Raw genomic sequence first — 25,205 nt, 5'->3', positions numbered from 1 at the left:
TTCTAAAATGAATTAACAGTAAATGTAGTTTAGTTCATAATTTTAAAGCTCCTTATGTATTATTTCTAGCAAAAAAAAATACAAGTAACTTTTATTTTTTAATATTCTGTACAGATAACATATTTGGATTTGCTTAGTCTTATCAAAATTGCGAAGTCATTTTTTAATTAAAGCCACAAAACCAAATAGCAAAGTATGAATTTGGGTCATATTTTTTGTTACAATTTCTCTTCTATTTCTGCCCATAGTTCCCATAACGTTCCTATCATTTAAAAATTTTTATTATTAGCTTTGTATGAAGTTTATCCTTCAGTAAAGCATGTGCATTTATGAAAAATGTGTGCAAGTGTTAGGGCTAGTACTGCAGGCTTTCTGCACGCAGTGACTTTATGGCAAACACTGCATTTTTAATCCATGGCAAAACCCTGAGCTGCCAACAAACTATAGGGTGGAATTCCAGCTTCTCTGAAATCATTGGGTTTTTGCTGTTAGATGGTTATTTCACTGTTAAAAATAGTTAAAACCTTCACTGGCTTCTTGTGCCGGTGGAACATTGACTGAGTAAGTCTTTCTTGTCATTTTAAAATTAAGCATCTCTAGACCTTCATTCATCCACTATGGGCACAATTTGGCCAAACTATAATTTAAAAAATACTGGTTTGCTTGAAGAGTCTCCTAATTAGCCTTGAATGAAAGGAGTAAATCCTTCCCACACTTTTTATTTTTGTGTTCTTCTTGAATAAAAGCTAGTGTGAAGATTCACTCTGATTTAATGTCACTTTTATCAAGCCCATTGAGAAATATAGTTTCCACCACAAATAAATACATAACAAAAATTCATGGGCACACAAACACTTTTAAATAAATATAGATTTCTTATCATAGCTATGTGAATGGAATGTCCAAGGATGGGATGAGAGCTCTTTTGTCAGGTATATTTTCTTAGCTTAATTAGGTCACAATGCACTTAAACGGAGTACTTAAATGTAATTCCTTGGATAGTCTATTAGAGTTTAGGTTATGGTTACCTTTTTATTCTCTTAATGATCCAGCAGGCACAACTGAAACAAAACAAAAGCCACATGTAAACAAACAACCCTCCCCTCTTTTCCGCACAAAAACCATCAGCAAAGGGAAACAACTAACCCAGTGCTTGCTGCAGTTTCATCCTGATGTGATACCTCCTGGGGTAGCATGATCAATCAGACATGCCTATTACGTACCTGCTGTACCACACTGAACCTCTGATAGTGCTAAAAGGTGTTTTGTAGTAGAGAAGCAGTAGTAATATTGGGTTTTATTATAGCTCATTTTTCTGGAGGAAATCTGAAAGGCCTGGCTGTACTCCCTTGCCTGCACACAGTTATTCTCACCTGTCCAGAATAGCTGTGAAATATTCTCACTGAAGCAAAAGAATTCCAGCTTGTTCACCCTGCGTGGCTGTGCTCATCTGCCAAGCATCATAGGCGTGGTAAATCCAGGTGCAAGGTGTCTCTCTCGCAAGACACTTAGATTGCAGTTTCCAGAAGCCATCATGTGATTTGCCATGCAGTTCAGCCAGTTTCCTTTTTGACACCCTCAGGAAATTAAACCATGAATTAGTGGATTCATCCTTGTCTCCACTTACGCACACTAAATCTACTATAGAGAGTCTGACACTGCTCAGCAGTTTTTACTGAAGGGCTGCCCATGAGAATAAGATAGATGCTGCAGGCAGATCTGAGGTGCAACCAAAGATTTATTTTGGGAGCCTGCACATCATCTATTTGCCCCATGTCTGATTCAGGTCAGTGCTATTTATTATTAGCTCTCATTTTTATGGAGGGATAAAAGAGATAATATTTAGGCTTTTTTTTTTTCCTCAAAGCATCATTGTGAATTAAGAATCACATTTCTTTAGTCAAGAGAGTGAGTGTGAAGAATCTTCATCCTGCACTCACTAGTTGCACTTGCATGTTGGGAGTTTATTTTTACAAAACATCTGTGCAATATGGTCTAAGCTAGGATGGAATTTGAGGCTCATCTCTGAATTCCTTTGCATTAGTGGTCTTTTTTATTTTTAAATGAAATCCTTAATATTTTGTCTGTGTTCATCTGCTGTTTTATCCTTATCTATGAAACAAGGGCTTGATCACTTGTATTTATCTGGCTGCAGCTGTGCCAGCTATAGAGGTTAATGCTTCCAGCTTTCCTGCTTTCTCCCATCTCCAGACTTAGCTGCTTCTGTGGGTGTTCTGTAACCCATTTCAGCCGAAATGAGCCAGGTTAGCAGCAGCATACTACTCAAACTGTTCAAGTGTAATTATTTGGCTTGTTTTGACAGAGCAGAATTAGGGAATGTCCACGTGAGTGGTTCAAATATGTTAACCTCCAATAGCTGACAATGACATGCAGCTGGGAGACAAGCTAGGACCAGTGTCCTCTTCAGGGTGCACAGCAGTCAGAAGAAGACAAAAGATCGAGCCTCAGAAAGCCAGAAGAACTCTGAAATGAAATACTGAGAGATTTCAAACCTTCATGCATTCATGCATTAACAGCATTTTTGAGAGTCTGTGGCCACATTTTTTCACTTTTCCTCCTTTTGCATTGAGGACATTTCAAATAGTATAGTGGGTAGCATATTAACCCCCAGTTAGGCTTATCCAGATTAGATTGTATGTGATGGCATGTTGGAAGTAAGCACATCTATTATCATGCATTAAGAGCAGTGTGGTGCTCAAGCACTCCGCATCCAGAACTTTGGCTCTCAGAAAGGTTTTACTAGAAAACACAGGTCACAACAGTGTGGACCATGCTCTAAGTTAACCAGAAGACAAAACAGCTCCTGATAAGCTTAGGGTCAGGTGACCAGAAAAATAACAAACAGCTGTTTTGTCCCTTTCCATCAACTCTTATACCATTTGGCCCTATATCTGTGCTTAAAAAGCAGCAGCTCTGATTGATTGGCTTATAATCTTTCCACTGTGGATAGGTTTAAAACAAGTAGGAATCTCATGTATCAGATATAAACAGATTAAAGTGTTAGCATCCCTAAGGTGCTTGGTAAAGACGACATACAAATAAAAAAAAGGAAGTAAAAGACTGTGATATTGAGTTTTCATCAAATATCATTAAACAACAAACAAGCCTAGTTAAGTTGTTTGGCTGAACAAAGATATCAGAATAAAAAGAAGTGAAAGAAGTAACCAAACTGTGCTCATACAGTCCTTGCTGTGATGCTTTTAATCCTCTGCTCCATAGAATAGGATCAAAGATTTTTTTTAAAAGAGAAATCACATTGTTTGATCAAATGATATATAAGAAAATTCTCAGGAATGCATTCAGTTGGAACACAATATTTTTTAACATATGAAAACACTCAAAATGATTTGGATTTTACCAAGTAAATATACCTCCATTTTTATTTCCTGTAGAGAAGGAAGCCCTTAAATATGCAAACCTACACTGCTACATAGCTTGCAAAATCACTTATGTTTATCTCACTGGAGTTACTCCAGATATACAGTGCATATGGGAGCCCCTAAAATGAGAGTCTGGCTTAACAAATGTGAAGGTGGAAGCCTCAAGGAAATAAATTTGATATGATTGCAGAACTATTTTCCTTCCCTCTACAAGGCTGAGAAGTTGTTATGACACATCTGTTCAGAACACAGAGCAGGTAGGAGTTACATGACATGCAGTAGTTTTATCACAACAGATGGAATGATTTTAATTACAAAAGTTAAAGACAAAAGAATGCCAAGTTTCTCACTTTGCTTATTGTGGTGTATCTTAAAGCAATTGTCATCGCTGGATACCTCCAGGGGACACTTGCTTGCCTCTGAGAATTAGAACAGATTTAGTGTTTCAGAGCAGACATTAATAGAACAGCCCATTTCAAGGCAATAACATTTTTTCATTTGGTTTCTCTTTTTTTTAGGCAAAGCCTACCCTTCCTCTCAGAGACCTCGGCCAAGCAGTCCATTTTCTACTGACAGCAACACCAGTGCAGCTGTCAATCAGAGCCAGAGGCCTAGGCCTACTAAAAAACACAAGGGAGGCCGACTGGACCAACCCCCCTTGCCTCATCGTAGGGAGGGAATAACAGACGGTAAGTTTTGTGATGTGATGTCTGCTCCCTGATGATGAGTCACAGCGAGCAGGTGTGCAGCATGGAAGAATGGAAAGCATTCTTATAAGGAATATATGATACAGTGAATTAGTGATTTGGTGAAGTGGGATCCCTAAGTTGTCATGTGAGCGATATTGTAATGCTTGGAGTGTGAGGCTTGGCTGAGTGATTCTTCAAGAAACCTGCCTTTGTTGCAGATCTGGACATGCTAGCGTCTCTTAGCCATTTTTTGGTAAGATTTATATTGAGATCTGAGAAAACCTGTTTCAACTCAGTTCACATTAAAAAATGACCTCTGAGCAAGTTTACGTTAAATGTAAGTAGCCACCACACAGCAGTCGCGGTATTCGATGAAGTGCTAAGGAGAAAGGTAGAGCAAGTCCCACGATGTTCCATTTGGTTTGTGCTCTTTTTGACAACTGCTGAGCAGTTACAGTAACACATGCCATGCTTTTCTCATGATTCTGCCTCGCGTCTTGTTAGTGCTACTTCATTCCTGAAATCCACTGACTGCAGTGACTTTGTTTCTCTCTTTGACATCTTCACTTTTCTCTGACCACCGCTTCCCATCTGGAAATTTCAAGTGTATTTATTCTGCTATTCTAATCATTAAGATCAACTCAGTCTTCCATTATCTTTGTCCACCCACTCTTGAGTTTGGCCAGAGATGCAGTTGCTGCCTATTACTCTTTGAGGAGGCCTGGATGGGAAGATGGCTGGCTTACTACCTCTCCCTCATTTCTTCTGATTTCCTAGCTGAGGAACTCTGAATGTTGAAATGATTAGAGAGGACAGGCAGACAAACAGCAAAACAGCATCAATGGAACCACGAAGGATAACGTTAATGCAGTGTGGATGGCATGTGATCGCTTTCCTCATGCTGCTCTCTTTCAGTGTTCAAGACATGTCAATCCCAAGAGCTATACTTTCTATCTGCTTCAGCATCTCTCATAACACTGTCTCATAATCATAAGTAAACCTTGACGAATCTTCCAGGGTATGGGAAAGGCGTAAAAAATTTTATTTGACTTTAGATTTTAGTATAAACATCCTCTGACCTCTAGTAAAAATTACTTGAGAATCCCTTTTTTATGTTATTTAGTCAGGTAACATGTTATAAATAGAATTGAAAGAGACTATATTTCATTTGGTTTGTTTAAAATGTGTTATTTATTACTCTAGGTGCACGTATAAAATATATAAACAGCATACAAGCTGGACCATAATCACTGAAATACTAAAGCTCTCCTCTCAGTCATATTCTTCAGAAGTACAGATACAATTTTGCAGTATCTTCTGACGAAATCACTTTCTCAGGCCACATAGGTGGAAAATAGATTCCAGAAGTGAAAACTCTTCACCAGAAAGGTCATCTTTATATCTCATGCTCTACAGCTCACCTTCACTGTGATATTATTTCGGGAATGAGCTCCAAATAGCTTAGAGCCCACTCATATAGATCTGTATTGGTTTAAATTCTAATGCCCTCCGCTTCTGAATATATTCCAAAGGCCTCCCTCCTACAACAACTATCGTACACAGATCAGATCAGAGGTATCTGTGGGAATTCTAAGCGGAAATTGTGGGTATTGCTTTTAGTAATGGATATATTCTTTCTGTGCCTACATTAATTCCATCCTTCTGCATGGCATATTCTGTCACCCTGAACTATAAACCTTTTGGGCCACAACTTGTGTCTATGTGTGTGTATACTGCATCCAGTGTAGTGGGGCCTTAATCCTCCTGCTTTTGAGCACTACTGCTATAGAAATGTTTAATAATACTGCTGGTACCATAAAACTAATGGGAAGCTGGTTCAGATCATGAGACAGACAGAATTGTGACTCCTCGGGGAGCGACTCCTTCTTAAATTTGGTATTTTTTTTAAGTAAGTAATAGAGATCAGCTTTTAAGATTTGTTTATAATGAGGAATCTTCTATGGTCTTTAATTTTCTCTTCAAAATAAACTAAACTTATAGGAGTTTCTTTCATATATTTAAGTCAGAGCACCTATCATATATCATTCCGTTCAGCCTCTCAGACACAGATGATAACAGTACTCTGCTTTTGGAGACCTTTAGCCTAGTGTTTGTGTGTTACAAACTTAGTTAAAAATATTTGCTCTATGTTCCAAAAATTTATAACATCCTGAAGTAATACAGGATCCTTTCCCACCCTCTTTTACCACAGAAACAAACAAACAGAAACTTTTTCCATTTTTCCATTTCAAGTATTACTGAATATGAGTCATTAAAGTATAAAGGCAGGTCTGAGTCATAGCTAAATTTGCAAAGGAACATTTGTCAGTTAAGGGAGCTAGATTGCTGCTGACACCTGTCTGTATATAAGCAGACTGAATTTAGTAACCTCTGGTATACAGAAATTAAAAAAGGTAACTGGGTGCTTTGTGTGGAATTTTGCAAAGAGCTTTCAAGTTGACATGAATTCTCCTACTTATGATAGGAACACATAAAGTTAAATAATAAAAGTGACCTTTTCTCAACAGTAACTTTCCAAACCTTTTACAATGGGAGACAATACCACTATCCTTAAGTTACACTTAGAAAACCAAGTAGGAGAACCCGAGATAGATCCAGTTCTTCTGAGTCTTAATCCAGACCAGTCAATTCAGCCCTGGGACTTAATGAGTTCAGTGGGAAGCATCACTGTAAATTTTCCCCTGGTTTTGAGGTCTCACCAATCCAGTCCCATACAATTGCTTCCTCTTGGATTTGTCATGTAAGAACATACCCAGTTTGTCAGTTTTCTTCACATTCCTAAGCTGGATGAGCATTCAGTGAGTCCTAGCATTCTGTGTTTAAGTTCCTCACATGCTTGACATCTTCTGTTTTAAATTTTCATTGACTACGTGAACTCCAGCCACATCCTTTCTCTGCCCTTTCTTATACACTTCCTGAGTGCTTCCTCCTTATTAACCATGACCAAGTGGGACAGTACAAAAGATCCAAAGTGTAATAACTGAAGTGCATAGCACAGAGATCACAGACTATGTAAATAAATAAAGATAAAATGACATGCTTACTTTGGACAGCAATCCACACAAATAGCACCCCCTGAAAGTCTACTTTTGCATTTTCTTTGGTTGCAGTTCAGAGTCCTCTAGAGATTAACTCTAGACTGAACCTTCATATTTTTCTTCCTGTACATGTTCCCCATCATAAAAGGACTGGGGAGACAGTCTTCTTTTTTAAATTTTACATTCCCTTCTCTCATGTTGCTGTGATCAAAGTCCACCTTGTTGTCAGATAAGCTCGTAATCAGACAATGACACTCTGACATATCCGGTTTTCTAATTTTGGCCATCTTTATATTATGAGTTTGTCATTTGAACTTACAGTTTGAGTTCACTGGTAGTTGTATGACACCATGTCATCTGAGAATTCTTCTGGGAACAGTAATAGGCTAAATTAATTACTTAGGATGTGAAATTTAGTTGTTGGTTACATATTTAACTTGACTTTTTAAGGAAATTAAGCTTTTATATTTGCTTATTGATTTGGCTGTTTCTGCTCTGTCTCAACTCATCCCATAATTTTTTAACAATATTTCACAGGGCCCAGAAATCTCAAAGGTAATTTGGCTCCTAAAAGTTTTGTGGGAAGGTAGTAGACTAGAGAAAGAAGCATTGTAAATCTTCTCATGAAAAGGCTGTGGGGAAAATAGAAAATCCACAGAGAAAAGATACCATATGAATCCCTCAAATGACAGAAAACATTCATTCAGAGCTCACAATCAACCTTAACACATAAATGTGTCATTTTTAGTTCTAGTGCTCAAGGAGTAATTTGTTTTCTTGAAATTAATATATTCACAAATTACAAAACAGTGGAATACACAGTATCCACAGTAGTATGGTAACTGCTTTACTGAAGTTAAATGCTCTTCTTTAGATTAGCATGATGTTTAAAAAAACAAAGAGGAGTCGGGGGGGAATATGGTAGGGGTTAAAAAGGAGAACTGGGAGTTAAGATTTCTGTTAGCTTTGCCAGTGGACTTTCTATTGTGTATTACAAATCAATTTTTGCTAAGGCAAATCACTGTAGAGAAGGTCCTAGAAAATGGTGCAGGGGCTTATTAAATGTAACAGCAATTATCACCCTTGGGAAAACAAATGACTAGCACAGGCAGGAAAGAGTGTCTCTAATACTTCTTGGTGCTGTAAGTTGGTGCTTTTTCCAGTTAATAATGAGAGGCTATGTCCAGGCTTGACTGGTGCCCGAATGATTTGGCCAATACTCTGCCCTGTAAAGGAGGATAGGTGTAATCCCAGGCCAGATTTCCATCTGCCTCTGATCAGTTACTTTGATGTCCCACAGCTTCTCAATCACAATCCCTCAGTTATTAAATCAATAACACCATCACTACCCTACCAATACAACTATGAATTGGCTTGCAACTTTAATAATCCTGCTATGAGAGGCTGCAAGGGGTAGCTTGGATGGCATCCCACTAACCTAGTCAGTTACTAGCTGGATATGGCTTTCCAGTGTTTTACCTGGCATGTGGAAGACAAATACCGTTTAGATGGAAGCACAGGAACAACCAGTGATATCACTCTGGGCATCTTTGCTGAAAATCCTACTGAAGTCCCTAAATTTCTAGATTAAAAATTTCTCTGAAGTCATTGACATTGTGGAATGAGTTAGCTCACCTCCATGGGGTAATAAGTCTGCCTATTACGAACTGGGACTGTTAACTTCTCAGATCTCTATTATCTTTTGCTGGCAGCCAAAATCCCAACTATTAGGCATCATGCACATGAATACTCACATGCATGTGTTTAGACACATGCACACTCATACAAACATGTTTGGCTGGAAAGTGAGTGGAGAGGTGAGGAAAGACAAAACTCTTCTCTGTGGCATTAGAAGAGGAAACTCATCATGACTGCATATGTATGGGGTCTCTATGTATGCCCAGGCAAGATAGCAGACTGTATTTAGCAGTTTACATAAGGCAGATAGGCACTAGAAGTTTTAAGTTGTAGAGCAAATAAAAAGCCATATTGCTAAATGAAGCCTCTTCCAGCTTCTTTTATTAAACATGAAAGTTAGGTGTTACTGTGACAATCAAGCCTGAGTAAGAAGGTGAAAAAGCAAGTGGTTTAGTCAGGTAATGGTTGTCTGGGAGTAGTAAGAGATCCTTACAGATCTCTTCAGACATATCTAACACAGTTCAGTAAATCTGTATTCAGGTCAGAGCCCGTTTACATGAATTCTGTAGTGCCTGTAATTTTCCTAGAAATGTCTGAAGCTTCATCAGAAAATAACTTCTATTTTTCATTTCAGCTAGCTTATATCATCCACAGGTCTAAAACACCCAAAGACCTTTCCAAACATGGCATTTCATTTCACTTCTATGCATCAGGCAATTATTATGCCCATCTACAGACAGATAAGAGCAAGAGCTAGGTTAACAACTGATCAATAACAGAAGCCTGCTGTAGTTCCAAGAGTTGTAGCTAGCTCTAGAACACTCAGTATGGTTTAAGTATAAACTAACTTTATTTCTCAGCGCCTAATTGGCAACTATTAAACTGCAATAAGATGTTCAGAAGAAGGGTACTATATGTAATGAAGTTTAATATTGCAACCATTTTAACACTTTTTTGGTGTGATACTATCCACTGCACATTTAAAGCAACATTGTATTATTCTTTTTTTTTCATATTAAACTGTAAATATTCTATCTTTGAAAATTGCATTGTCAGATTTTGTTATGACTGTGTTTATCAAATTCAACGTATGTCCCAAAAGTGCTTATAAATCACAGCTTCAGTACTTTCTATTTCAGATTGCATAAGCAGATGCCAGCGTTGTGGTTCTGTACTTTAACTGGTTATGATCACAATAAAATTAATTATAAGAAATGCCATTTTGGAAGCCAAAGCTATAAAGCAATTTTAACATTGGCAAGCTCCCATGCCCTCCTGCCTCCACCTACAGTAACTCAAGTGTAGTCATTGGCATGAAATGTCACATCTATAACTAAAAATTTTTTGTATAAATTAGTGCTGAACATAAAGCATACACCAAGCCCACTGGCAGATTATTATAAGGTTGTTCTAGCCAGAGTATAGATACTAGATACCTTAATCTGGAGTATAGCACTTTGGCTTACTTGACTCTGAGCAAAGGTACAGTAGCACCAGCAGGTACAACTTCTTCCCCTGTAGACACTAATAACCCACAAGTTCTCATTTAACTATATGAGTTAATATTGACTGGGATGACCTGTCAACAACTTTGGGAGTGTTACTTCCTCAAAAGTAAGAGATGCAAGTGTCTTCTCTAACAAGAAGATGCAAGTGTCTTCTCTAACAAGAACATATAAAGCTGAATTACAGCCTTTAAAATAATCTTCACCCATATATAAAATGTCTCACTAGAACATCAGGCATTTCTGCAGGCCTTTAAAGCAGACGTTTACTTTTCCATGCCTTTTATTGAGCCAAGTCAAATTCCATGACAAATATTCACAATACTGTAAGGTGCAAAAGACTAAAAAGCACAATAGACCTTTATCTAGTGCTGTAGCTTTAGTGAATTTGGCAGGACTGCACTGATTTATTTGGCCTATGGTTGTTTTTCCCCTGTATCTGTATGATCTCCCTAGTATTCCCAAATACAGAATTGAACAAGTGTTCTACACACAAAACAGGTAGGCTTTATGGAAGAGTTTTCATTAGAGTGCCAAAACCCCTTCTATTTTCTGGTTTTGTTTTTTATAATCTGAGGCACATAGCTTTTCTGGACTGTTATTAGTCTATTGTATAGTTTACATGGAAATTTTACATTTAGGATTATAATTACTCAGATTCCCTAATTATCTTGGGACACTGACTAATGAACAGAAAGTACTTTTGCCACCACAAATGTAATTTGAATCTTGGTCTTCAATTCTACAAGCATCTTAGTAGTCAAAGTTATAAACTCAAAATGGACAAGCGTTATTAGAAAGACAGGCAAGTGTCTTTTAGTGTTTGGCTGAAACTGCATTTCGATTTGATATATTTGCAAGAACGTTAAACTTAAGAGGGGTCATCTTTTTGTCTGCAAAGGTTATAGGTTGTGACTGAACGTTGAAATGTACTTGCATGAAATGTTCGCTCCTTGTTTGGTTGCTCCATTTGAGCATACCTTTTGCAGAGACATGTTGATGCTTTATCAATGACAGTAGCCTTTGTGAATAATTCTTTTTTTCTCCAAAATTTTGTGGAATTCAATACATTTTGCTTAAGTTGTACATTTAGATTTTGAATTTAAGCCTCCAGCTGAAAATGAAGCTCAAAAATGGAGGTGAAGAAACAAACTCCAGTATGATTGGGGAAGTTACACTGTCAGCTGTAACAGATCTATTTTTGTAGCCTTTCTTAATTGCTTGCTGTTAAGCCAGGTAGACCATACCCTACAGAAAATAAATCCCATGCTTAGAAACTAAGTCAGGGCTCAGATTCTATTGATTTTTTATGGAAGTTTGAAAGAACTAGGAACACAGTAACTTGAGTAAAAAAACAGTGGAAGGTAAATGGACATTTCCGACTAACATGGCATTTCCTCTTTTTAAATCTTCAAATAAAGTGACTCATGCCATTTGCAAGGTATTTTTTTTTACAGCATCAAATAGAACTTCTGTTTCAATGAAATATCAGTTCATCTAAATCTTATTCACGTTTTTTAGATCTTCCACCACCACCCGACCCGCCCCCTGGTCAGGGTTTAAGGCAGCAAATAGGCCCCGGCCAACGTGGAGGCTCAGCAGAGAGGAAAGGAAGCTCTCTTGAGAGGCAGCAAACATCGAACATAGATGAAACAAAGAGCTCATTGGATCGTCAAGCTAGAACATCATTAGAGTGGCAGCGACAAACCCAGGAATGGATAAGCTCTACAGAACGGCCAGAAGATATAAGGAAAGCCCAACACAAACAAGCGTTCGGATCAGGTGTGTGTGCTGCACCAGTCAAGGCAATATAGACAGCTTCTTGAAACCTTTCGGCTAGAGGTTTATCTAACTCACAGGAGTCTGAGATCACCTTAAATCCATATGTTCCAGTATTGTTGAGGCTTATGCTAGGAAATAGAAAGACACAAGTGAAATGAAAGCTTGTGATCCAAGTTCTTTCCCTCCTGCAACAATGGAATCTCATTAACACCTAACTCAGTGCATTCTTTACAGTGTATTGGAAATTAATAATACTGTCAAGCATAGCAGCAGAAAAAAACAGTGGTTTCTGGCAGGCAGGGAATGAGAAACAGATTTTTAAGTATTTATTTATACATACAGGGCCATATTTCTAGTTCTTGCAACCTGCATCTAAACTGACAGTAGTTATTTTTGCACATCTGCAAGTAGGCCGATCATTCCAAGCTACTGACATTCCTTCTAGCTGTATTTATAACACCATTTTCTCCCTTTGCAAAGATATGACAAAGTCAGTCATCTCTTAGGCCTAGGAAGATGACAATACAGGCTTTCCCCATCATACAGGACCTGCTCATTGCTGAGTGCCGACTTTGTCTTCTAAATGGATTTCAAGTCTGTAAAAACATGTAAAGGAGGCAATGCTGAACTGGAGTTGTAGTCCTACAACATTCGCAGATTCCTTCTCTCAGCCTGACCTCAAGTAAAAGCTGCTGTTTCAGGTCCCCTTACTAGGGTATTTACTTTAACCCACTAATCACACATTATCCTATGCTGATTAGAGTGATACAAGAGGACAGTTACCCAAAGAAGATAAAAAAAGATTACACAATACGTAGAGCTGTCTCCAGGGCTGCTGCTTCAAGTATGTATTTAGCTCACACAATGACACTAGAGGTACTCATATTATTCATCATTTTCCTAATTTTATTCTAATACTAATTCTCCTAGTCAACCTAACACACTAATATCAGTGACATTCTAACAAGAACAGTGGTATAGGCAAACCAGTCATGGAGGTAGGATTTGTGAATAAAGTCCCCCAAGTAAATATTGCTGCACATATTTGAAATGTGAATATTGTAAATATCCATACTTTTAAATATAATAATGGTACCATTATAAACTCCTAATCTTTCAGCTGTATAAACAAATGAATGGCAGTTATGTTGTTAAATGATGATGTTAAGTCACAGTTTAAAAACAATATTAGTATGTGAAATTCATGCTGCTTAGTGTAATGGTAATTTTAAGTACAGTGCAGAAGATGTACAAACTTTTACAGAATAGCACAAACATACTGCATGTATCTCATTTCTTTTTAAAGTAAGATTAAGGGTGCTTTTCTGACCTTGCTAACAAGAAATCCTCTTCCTCCACTTTGTAAGTGTACAGGTAGAAGTCATCAGTTACTGTACAATGTAGAGAGTGTACAGTAGTAAAACTCCCTGCATGACTTTGTCTCTAAACAAAAAGGATTTGATCTTGACACTTCCACTGTCCTATCTGAGCACTGAACTTAGAGCTGGAGTGATTGCAGATATCTTGATCTAATCAAATTCAGGATGGCGAAGGCAATTCCGTGTATGTTATGCATGACTGAGGATTGCTTTAGATACCAGTTTTTCCCTTGGTTTGAAGGTGTTCATAAGGTTTATGTTCAAGGTATGCCAGAGCTTTGTATTTCTTATGTGTTTCTTATCCCAGCTTCTTCCACTACAGCCTTGTTGCTCTGTATTCTTTTTTCTGGTAGATTTAAAAAAGGCTACTTTTGTGTGGGATGCTTGTTTCTATGATTAAGTTTTGTTTTTGATAATATAAATTGTACATCTTCCCTTTTCCTTTGTCTTTGTTATCAACAAAGAACTTTGGAGATCTGTTCTCTGGTTTAGACCATTTTCAGATATTTCCAAAAGGAGTTATCACTAACTATCAGCTTCCAGCAAATAACTACTTTACAGTTTAGGTGGCTTCATTAAGACATCACCAAGCAGTGAGTGAAATTCTGAAAGCAAGACCTTTGGTTTGAAGGTGAACAGAATAAAAACAACTAATGCTGGAATCTGTTACTGCTGATTGCTTTCAGTAGAGACAAGATCACCAAATTCCCGCTAAAGGCTTCATTGCAGATCCGCAGTCATAGCACATCAAATGTGACATTCTCAGCTACCCCTCTAAAGAAAGTAGTGCTAGATCAAGCTACAATAGTCTTAACCAAAAGGCTTTTAATGTTATTTTATCTTATGAGGTACAGAAATGTCTTATTACACATGTATACCTTGATTTTGCAGAGGCTAGATTTATAACTTCAAATTAAAAGCTCAGTCTTTCAAAGGGAATGGCATTGGCAGAGCATCCCTGTATTCTTTGCAGGACTGGCCTATGAGGCACTGTTTTGATACAAACAATGTATGTTGTTTGAAAGATATGAGCCTATTCTAAGGATTTTAGACACCTACCTTTCATGTGCTAGAATGCTATGGAAAACTTAGCTCTAATTTTATGTCACCATTGGTTATTTTATGGATTGCATTTATTGCTGAGGACACATCAGATAATTTAACACACCATATGCTCTATAAGAATAATGCACTTTATATTTATTCATGGTTGTTTTTTCTCAATATTTCATTGAACCCAAAGGAGGCCTTATCCTGAGTTCACAAACTAGAAAAACAAATCAGTTGACCATACATGTCATCTTCAGACTCTTTTGCAATGCTAGTGACTTTTCTTTCCATCTTCTAAAATTGTATCCAGCTTTCTGCTAAACTGATTTATGCTGTTTGCTTTATTGCTGCCTTAATGCAAGCTGTTCCATATTTCAGCCAGCCTTTGGAAACCAGGTTTGCATCTGATTATATTGTTAGGGGTTGTTACATAAAGAGCAGGTAACATAATTTAGAAGATTTTCACTGTTAAATGCCATTTGAATATGTCTTTTAGGCATTTATTTACATTTCAGCAAGGACAGCGCAGTCATAGCACAAAATACCGATAATGTCCTTATGTCCTGCAGTGCAAATATTCTAGTCCTTTGCCAGGGCCGTAGGGAGATACTTTGGCAGGGAAAGAAGTCAGCTGTCTCCCCTCTTTCTAATAGATTTACCTTACAAAAGGATTCTGTTCAATAGGAGATCATAAGGGGAATTCCCATGTCCTACTCACTGGTGGAAGTAGAAATTAACAATGAAATCCTAGGTTTCATCCATATATTTGTTCTCATTTAGCTTTTCCCTAAGTTAATTGTGCCCCTGCTTCTGCTACAGCCGTAGCAAAGGCTTTCAGATTGTGAATAAAAACATTCTGATCTCCTCTTTCTTTCCAACCATCCCCACCTACTTTTCCTTCTGTGTTCCTGCCCTCTATCACAGAAGGTATGTTTTGCCTCAGCAGATTGATTAAGAGTGCAGACATTAGGAAAAAAATTATAAAACACTTTCAGCCCAGATTTGCTTTAAAAAATACAAGATTCAAGTAAGAGATATGCCACTGATTTCAGAAAGGGCAATTCTTGTGTTTAAGGTTAAGTGTGTGCTTATAATCTTTCTTGAATCAAACTATATTTGGCAGTGTTTCCCTCTTCAGACTGCAAGATAGCAAAAGTGGATCAATAAATAAAATAGTATTTCTATTTCAGTGTTAAATCAGTGCTGCTGTTTTGCTTCTTAGGTTAGGGTTATTACAACAATATGTCCTAGAAACTCCAATCAGATGTGATGTCTTGCTTTACTTGATGCTATATGAATGTGTGTGGTCCTATGGTTTACTAGGTATTAATCCTGAATTCACAAGCACTTCATTATTACAGGTGTTCATAAAGGAAGAAGCAAAGTGAGCAAGAGTAAGCCTTTTGCTCATAATGGAACATGAAACAAGCTGTAGGAAAATTTACTCACCCCAAATATTACAGCTACTAATACTATGTATAATATAAGATTTTCCAATGTAATTCAAAACCAGTTAAAAAAAATCTTCAGTGTTCTTCACATCCTTAGAAACTACTGAGCTGCTGGAAGCTAATTAAATTAGCTGATATTGTAGTTCTTTATCCAAATTGATGGAGGTAATGTTACCATAATTTAAGCTAAAGAAAAGGAAAAAGCACATTCATGTAGGCTGGAAGCAAAAATCTAATCATAGCTGCATTGTTTTGGAAATTGTATGTGCAGCTATTTTTATTAAACAGTCTATGACTCATGATCTATTACTTCATAATGAATCTAGATTTTTTATAATTAATACAAACTAACTTATGAGTTTATATAAAAGCAAGATTAAATGCATGCTGGTTTCTTTATCTGCAGAATACAGCACAGAGTTGTGTTTTTTCTTCAGTATATATGCCATGCTGTAAAGCAAAACAAGAGAGAGATATCTGAAGGCAAGGAATGAGTATGAGGTCCACATCAGGATAGCTTTTTTATTCCTATTGTATTGATTTTGTCCTGCTTTCTTTTTCTAGAAGAGGCACTAGTACCTTACAGTAAACCCAACTTCCCATCCCCTGGTGGCCACAGCTCTTCAGGAACAGCTTCTTCTAAAGGATCAACCGGACCTAGAAAAGGTGAAGTCTTGCAAGGAGGTCACCAACGCAATGCCAGTGACCTTCTTGATGTAGGCTATGTGGGATCAAACAGTCAAGGACAGTTTACTGGTGAATTATGTAAGTTTATCTCTAGCTACAGTTCAAACTCTTCAATAGACAAAAAGGGATAAATCATAGATTGAGTATGCAGGGAGTGAACTCTAGAGAGGAGAAAGTTCAGTGTGATAATCAGGTAAAGTTTTACCCAGGTCTTTTTGACTTCTGAGGTCTTTTTCCTGTGATGACAAACAAATGAAGTTTGTTCTTGGGTCTGGAACAATTCAGATCTGTGTAAGCCATGCCAAGGCCATCTACATAGTACATCTTTAAGTATGTAAGGCTAATGAAAATGGAAATGTTAGGAAAATTGAAAAGAATCCTGATGATTTAGAATTTTCTTGGTAAAGTGGAATGTTCTTGGTTTGGAAATGCCATTGGTGATGGTCTCAGAGGAGTGAATAAAAAAGGGTGCTGAATCTGATGGTCACGTTAGCAAGCTTATAACATTGTCTCCTTTCTGTTGCTCTTCTAGCAATGTCCCTTCTGTTTGACCTCAGAGTGGGGACCTCTTTCTCAACTGTATAGCCCAGTTTCTCAGTTGCATATCTCAACACTTTCCTCAGATTCCCCAGGTCAGAAGAACTAGTTTCCAAACTGTTTTCCATTATCACTCAGTGTCCGCTAAACCTTGTATAAAACCATGTTAATACTGCATACGTGACAGTAGTACTAGATATCAAAAAGTCTGACTCTACTGCTTGTAGTAGTACACCAACATCATAGCTAGCTCAGGCATCCTATCAAGCTTACTAGTAAAAAACAGTAGGTGTTGGCATGTCTGGCTGTAGTCAAACCTTCATTATCTACCTACAGTTACCTCCCAGTCACTTGTCAGAGAGCTATTGGTCCACAAGCTCCATACTGTGCTATCTCAGATATGATGTTGGTAAGTGCTGAATTTTAGGATCCATCACTTTTCATCTTAGGAACAATTAACTTCCTTCCCCCAACCTATTGCATATTCCTGATGTGCTGCAGTAATATCGCCATAGGCTTTGTTTTGTTTTTTTTTTCTCCTTATTACAACCTGTTTTTCTCTCTTTCTCTCTATAGAGTAGTTGAGAAGACACATTGCAAGCTGCTCTGATGGACCATCAGGTCTGAACTCATGGAAGTGATGACACTAAACAGTGCAATGAACATTTTCTTTATTTATGTACTATTAAAAGAACTGTAAATGCAATGTAAAGACACACAGCCACACATATCCCACAGATACTTTACTTGTGTTCTTCTCTTTAATACACCATCCACCTTAAACTACTTCTTGTCAGGAGTATATAAAAAAGAAAGAAAGAAAAAATCACCTTCCAGGATGAAAAGGATTTCCTTCTGTATATAATTTCTTTTGTTGCATTGCTATGCAAGCTCACCTTCTTTTTAGCTATGTTCATATTCATGTCTGTTTTTATTGGTCTGTTGTACTATATGTGAATTAATAGGCTGTGGTGCCATATATTAACTTTTAATTGTGTAACTTTTATGTTTAAAGTTTGCACTGCAATTTTATTTGGTGATAAGCACAAAACTCTACTCCTCGTGACATGAAGAAAAAAAAGAGACTGAATGTGTGAAGAACGTTTATGTACTGTAAGCTACTTCGGATAATGCTGGATGTAATGGAGTATATTAGGTGGTTTTCCATTGGGGTGTAGAAATGAGAAAGTGACAGGCAAAACTGATGTCCATGAAGACATCAGAGACAGACTTAAATCTTTTAAAAGCAAATGACATGGTTGTTCTTCCTATCTAAGAAGGGGTCAGAAGTTGGAAGTGTGGGTTTAAAGAATGAGTATGAAAATAAAAGGTAGCATAAGGTGGCCATGACCCTTTCACTAGAATGATAAGCTTCTCAACCCTTACTATCCGTTTTTAGCCATCCAATGCCATTGAGTAAAGGGGAAGAAAAACAAACCTTACTACAAGCAAAAGAAATTAAGGTGTTTCACTAAAGCTGTTTTTACATTGCAGTTTTGAAAGAATTACTAGAATTAATTAATTTCTCCAACCCCAAATATGAGACAGAGATCTCCCAGGAGAAACAAATAATATAAACTCAAGGAATACCTAGTAAGTAGTTAAGGATGCAATTTATTATTAAGACATATTCAGGCTGCTTCCAAAAAAATGAAATGTGTCAGAGTATCGTATTTCATTTTTCCAATACATGTACAGTACAATAGAGGATAGAGCTGCACCACTGAAATTCATGACATTAATTGTTTTGATGAAGTCTCGACAAACTTTTGTGTTCTGTTACCTGAAGTCTGCAAGAGCTGAAGTTGAATCCACTAAATTTGTAGTAAAATGTTTAGTGTTTGAAAGGAAAGCAATGGTCAAATTATTTTCAGTTTGCATTAAGTACATTTCTTGTAATGCACTATATCCAAAAAATTGGATACAAGCAAAGAAGATTTTTGACCTGTTTTTTAGCAAGTGGCTTTAAACCCTACTATAATGAGGAAATAGCGCATGTTTATACAGTTTTTGAATAAACCAAACTCTGTAAGTGGACATTAACAACAGCATCCTGTCTCATCATTAGTTTTCATGATTTTGTCCAGATCTTCTGTACCTCCCAAATCCCTATGAGTAAATTGTCAAAAATTTTGTAGAAAATATATGTGGATAGCCCACTCATTTGATGCTTAATTTAAATATCGCAACCTACAGCTTATTTCTGCTAATTATCTGACCATGAACACAAGTTTTCATTTGAATACCCCTTTTGTATAACCAGTCTATGTTGTTTTATATATTGCCTTGGAGCTCACCAGTATTAAGAACACTTTTAGAAATGACAGAATCTTAGAAAAGTAAATTACAATGCTAAATATGTGTTGCTTTTCATTTCATTAGCTTGTTCCATGATAAGATAAAACACTAAAGCCATCATCTATAACTCAGCACTACTGAATATCAAAATATGCTAGTTAACTTCCTTAAAGTCAAGATTGTTATTTAGTGGGTGACAAACCAAAAAAGTCAAGAAAAATGTATGAATTTGTTTATATATGTGACCAATGAAGATATGTAATTTTCCTGCTTGTTAAATCTTAATAGTTTAAACCATTATGTGAAAATGTGCAAAAATGTTCAAGCAAGATAAAGAAAACATCATATATATATATGTATATGTGTGTATATATATGTGTATATATATGGGTTTTTTTGGTATTATCATGTGAAGAGAAGATTATTCAGGGTCTGATTCAAGTTTAATTCTTTGGAAAATGTTTAACTAAGTCACCAGTAGATTCTTTTTCTTTTAATTTGAAAGCTTGTGCTGAGCTTTGGTGGAACACCTTACTCACTATAGTCTATTTAAAATTCAGTATCATTAGAAGTTGGCAAAGCCATCCCGATTACTTTCAAATATGTGTTTTATCTCTTCCACTGGAAAGTAAGTGTGTGTCAGTATTAAAGCTGTGCAGTACCATGATATTCACTAACTTGTCCATCTGCTTCTGTACATTTTTGTTCATTAATAATTTGCTTACAATATTACATAAGGTGTTGTTGTGTATCGCAAAGTGTCTCCATTATCTTACAGGTGATGTCTCTTCTTTTCTTTCTCTCTCTCTTTTCTATACAGTGTACTTCCAATGAACCACAGTACATATTTTTTAAAATGCCATTTAATTTACTATTTTAAAAGAAGTATTCTTTTTTTTAAAAAAATTGAAAACATTTATTGTGAATAATGTGTTTAAAGAAAAGGGATGTTGTGGCAGCACTTAGAATTGTTTTCTAATCTGTTGGTTTTTTTTTTAACTGTTTATTGGCTACAGTTTGTTCACGGAAAAGTATGACCTCTTAATGTGTTTCATTGGTATTGTTAGTGCAGCAAAGTTTAATTGGCATAAAAAGTTGGTTAATAGTACTGTTGAAGTGTGTATTGTATATTTACTGGGGAAAAAATAAAACATATTCACATTTCAAATCTATGGTAAAAGCCCTTGAGTAAGGAGTCAATATGTGAAAAACGTAACGTAAACTGGGAACAATCAGGCAATAATAACATAGACTGAGCTATAATCATCACTGTCCACTTACAGGTAGCAAGGATCATTTTATGCCCTGGTTTTTGAACTAAACTGATAGCTGTCTTATAAATAGGCCAGTGGTAAACATTGCCTGTCATAGGGATTTCTGTTTAAGGTCCTCTCTATATTGGAAATAGTTGTACCAATGTGATTACACTGATACAGCTATCCTAGTGATACCTCCTCCTTTTGTAGATGTGCTATATCAATGTACAGAAAGAACTGCAAGTGCATGGCTTACTTAACTTAAAACCTATAAAGTACTGCACCTGTAAAAATCCTGTGTTCAGTGGGTTTCAACCTTTTGAACTGGGGTTTTGCACTGGTGGAGCTACAGCCAGCCCGGTACAGAATATCCCCGGGACATACAGATAGATCCTAGGTCAATTTTTCTCAATCTTTGCACTGAGTATATACTCAATTTTAAATGCAGGAGGGCTAAAGGATGAAATAGTAAACTGTCACATGTGCTTCAGTGGTGTATTGCTGTATGGACAGCCATTTCAGTGATGCAAGCAAAGGACATTTATTTTTTGTTGTTTAATATTTCTCAAGTCCTGATAAAAATCACTTAATCTTTTGAGTGTCTTCTGGTTGTCACCTCAAATACAACAGAAACACCATTCCTTGGAAAAAGTGTGAAAGAAGGAGCATGGAATGTTTTTAGTATATTGGTTTAACTATATGCCAATGTAAAAGAAAGATATGACTGTTTAAAATAATCATGTGCTGGCTTGTGCTTGCCTCGGCCCATGCATTGCCAGCTAGGAGAAAAACTGTGTAGTAAGGCTGGGAAAGAGTTCTCACAGTTGACAGTGGAAAGGTAGCCGGGTTGGGGGAGATTCTGGCAGGAACTATTATTACTATTCTTTTTTTTTTTAATCTCTTTTGGCTTTTCTAGGAATTATGCATTGTTTGATTTTTTTATAATTAATGGCCTTGTGGAAATTTAGCAGGGGTACTAGAAGGAAAAAAGCTGGCCTTCTTTTATAAAGATGGGGTGGGGAACTTGTTTGCTGAGGGAAGGATTTTTTTATTTTTTATTTTTTTAACACATTATGTTTTGTTCCATCTATCTGGAACATGTTAGCTAAAAATAAATTATTTTTGAAAACCATGTGGGCAATGGACAATTCATTTAGGATGTATATTCAAATATCAGGAAACATAGTGAACGATAATAATAAAAAGGCACCTATGCACTACCTTAAAATCAGCCAGATCCACGGCAATTTCACATATACTTTGGAACTGTTGATGTACGCACAGATTTCATTGCTTTCCCTTTCCATACCGAAATAATTTCTTAAAAGACTATATGAGGCCTAGATCCTCAAGGCGCTAAGGCTGGTACTTTATTTCAGCTGCGTGATTAATCCGAGGCAGGGGAACTAAACTAGGCACCGTGTGGAGGTGGGTCTGACCCCAGCCGATCCCCCCAGCAGTGTCCTGCTGGACGTGGCCTCTGGCCCCGTGGGTTTTGGTGGCTCCCTTTGTCGGGCACCTTGCAGGTCCTCACGTACCGTATGGGCAAGGTACCCAACCCCGGGCAGAGTTTTTCGAGGCAGGTCTCGAAAGGTCTCCAGTGAGTTCAGCATTGCAGCGCATCATGTACAGACGCTGGTCAGGCAGGTCTCGCGCATGGAGACCACCTTTCCTGGTGGTTGGTGGTGGCCCCTGTCCCCCTGTCCTGGCCTGCTGTGGGCAGTGCGCAGGTTGCTGCCCTTCTCCCTGGAGCTGGGACTGCGGGACAAGGGAGGTGACACAGTGCTGGGATCAGGGAAAGCTGGGCATGCCTGAAGTGGCTGCGTACAAATACCCAGCTCATTAAAAGCAAGGTGGGGAGCTTGTTAGAGCAGTGGCCCCAACCATCGCCTCCGTTCATTCCCCACTTCTGTGCCAGACCTCTGGCCCTGCCAGCCAGTCTCCCCCAAAACAGCAGGTAGGTCTTAGGACCACTGAGACATCTCACGGGATCCAGAGGAGGAGGAGGGCAGTGCCCATGTACAGAGAAGGTGGACAGCTTTGGGGGGAAGGAGGGATAGCTAGCTCTGAGCTCTAGTGTTTAGTAGGAGGCTGTGCACATTTCCTAGCCTGAGGAGTGGGGATTGCCCCCTCACCTGCACTTGATGGACAGCATAGGGTGTAGCCAGAAAGACCTCAGCAGAAAGCAAAGTAGTAGAGGGCGCCTCAGCATCACAGTGGCATGTGAGACCTCAGTCAGTCTGGCACTGACTGTCATGAATTCAGTGCCTGCTGGATCTTGGTGCTTGAAATTGTGTGCACTGACATTTAGACAAGTGAGGTGTTTTTTCCTCTCCATGCAGTAGAATCATGGAAAAGAAACCACAGAAAACAGTCACTTGAGGACAAATATTCTAAGACAATCCTCAAGAAAACCTAGGAAACAAAACATTTGAGGGGGTACATGTTTGGGAATTTTTTATTTCCTTTTCTTGGGTATTTTTTCTTACCTATAATTGAAATGATCTATTATTTTCTGAGCTGCTAAAACATTTCCCTCCCCGCTACCTCATTCTCCAATATGTCTCTCTTGGCTGTAAAGAAATTACCACAGAAGAGAATAATTACATTTGTGTGCATTCTGTGTTGTAATTTTCAACAACAAGGTGCACAGTTGCATTCAGTTCAATTGATCAAAGCCAGATGGGGAGTAGATGTTTGTAGGGTTTTTTTCTGGAAAGGCCTGTTACCATTTGTGCGGATATTTGTCCCCCATTTATGCTGATCAGTGCATCTTTTGCCTTCAAGGATGCCATTAGTAACTCTCATTTGTGTTCAGAAGCAGGACTCCATTGTGCAGCACTTGGAGAGCCACTCGGATGCAGGTAAAGAATATAACAGCTTGAGCAAGTGCTAATTAGAACCAATTAAACTTAATTGACCTCCTTTGGCAGTAAAATGCTTAATAGAACTTGCTCTGTCCTTGCAAAATGGAGATCTTGCCTCTAAGCATATGAGTGAAGCATAGTTTCATGTATCAGCTTGTAGTAATTATGCGGATATAACAACTAGGAAGCGGCCTGCTCCAATTTGTTCTAATAACTGAGCTCTACTGTATCAGGGTAGAGTAAGAAAAGTGTGATTTCTAGTCCAGTCTATTTAAAAACCTAATTTTTACAGAGCAAATGATTATCCCAGGATACTAATACTCATCTCCAGGAGTGAGCTGGCAGAAAAATAGAGAGTCCCTTTCATAGGTAAGTAATGGTGTGAGCATAAAAAAAGGCAATTATATGGCTGTAAGTTGGAAATGGCTCTGATGCTTAGAGGCTGTGTCTAGCTTGAGTCGTAGGTGTATGCTCTGGTGTGCCTGTGCTGATGCCTTGTCGGGGTGGCTGATCTGCCTGCATTATAGCAAGGTTCCCCTCTGCACCTCTGATGATGAGGCTTTTTTCTGCAGACTTTACTCAACAAGGGGCCAGCAGCATGTGTGTGAGGTTTGGGCTGCTGTGGTGTGGGGACACAGATAGCACATGTGCACCAAGGCCATGGAGTCCACCAATTCAGACAAAGCCAGAAGTGTAAAAATAAAAGCAGGGAGACAGTGAAGGATAAGGACTGGATGAATTTAAGGTCGTTGGTGGTGAGTGCTGAATTACACGTGCCTGGCACAAGCCCTTCTAATGCTTGTAAAGTAAAGCCTAATCGATCCAGTTTCAATGATCGTGCTTTGCTGACTTTTTTCCTTAGCAGGAGCAGAATGTGGCTGACTTTGCTGCTAACTTGGCCTTACTATTAAGAGCAATAAAGGTGTTAGTCAGGTGGGGACTTTGATGTGACCAATAACATCACTCCCCCTTCAGGGAATGTTCTTGTGCTGGCTTGTTAATGAATTTCTTTCCTAATGAGTATCATTAAAAACCCTTTGATTAGCTATTTGTGTGTATGCCCTTCCTTTTTCCTCCAAGCTGCTACTTGCACTACACTACTGGTAGCAGGCTCTTGCCATAGGCGGAAAGCGTGCAGCTGTATTCCTTACCTCATGAATACAAGCCTGAGGCTAACTGCAGAGGAGGAGGGAGGGAAGAGCTCGCAGATGAGCTGAATTTGCTTTCTACACGTGTACAACCTGAGCAGGCGCTAGCGTTTGGATGGGAATGTCATTAGGGAAAATGAAGAGCAATAGGTAGAGATGGTGAAGCATGTAACAATAATTTGCATACACCTCAAGTGCCAACAGGCAAAGAAACAAATAAAGCCATAACCCGAGGTGAGGGAATGCCAGAGAATAAATGGACTGCAGCAAGCAAACAAAAAAAATGCTGTGTCATTAAATGTAACAAAAAGCCTGGAAAACAAAATTAAAACAAAACAAGGCATTTTACATCCAAGACCCCTTAATGAGATATTGATGGCGTAGAAACTGCCTATTCCTATATCAGACAAAAGAAAGGCTGAGATGCACGAAAACAATTAGGAAACAGATTTGGCCAT

General features: G+C 38.0%; 1 protein-coding gene across 16 annotated transcripts in view; it reads left to right on the top strand.

Annotated features, from left to right (window-relative positions):
- ROBO2 (roundabout guidance receptor 2) overlaps positions 1 to 20,656 on the top strand; it is a 469,585-nt gene extending 448,929 nt beyond the window's left edge. For 8 of the 16 annotated variants that reach the window (XM_064523323.1, XM_064523301.1, XM_064523316.1 and 5 more), the window contains 4 exons: positions 3,920 to 4,090; positions 11,814 to 12,074; positions 16,519 to 16,719; positions 17,755 to 20,656. In XM_064523323.1, the coding sequence (XP_064379393.1) occupies positions 3,920 to 4,090; positions 11,814 to 12,074; positions 16,519 to 16,719; positions 17,755 to 17,756 (635 nt within the window). In that variant the 3' untranslated portion in view covers positions 17,757 to 20,656. The remainder of the gene's footprint in view (positions 1 to 3,919; positions 4,091 to 11,813; positions 12,075 to 16,518; positions 16,720 to 17,754) is intronic. The other 8 variants (XM_064523330.1, XM_064523361.1, XM_064523351.1 and 5 more) reach the window with 3 other exon arrangements.
- Positions 20,657 to 25,205: the final 4,549 nt, after the last annotated feature.

The sequence above is a fragment of the Dromaius novaehollandiae genome, chromosome 1 (genome assembly GCF_036370855.1).
Source record: "Dromaius novaehollandiae isolate bDroNov1 chromosome 1, bDroNov1.hap1, whole genome shotgun sequence".
Lineage (NCBI taxonomy): Eukaryota > Metazoa > Chordata > Aves > Casuariiformes > Dromaiidae > Dromaius > Dromaius novaehollandiae.
This window is presented reverse-complemented; position numbering and strand designations above follow the sequence as displayed.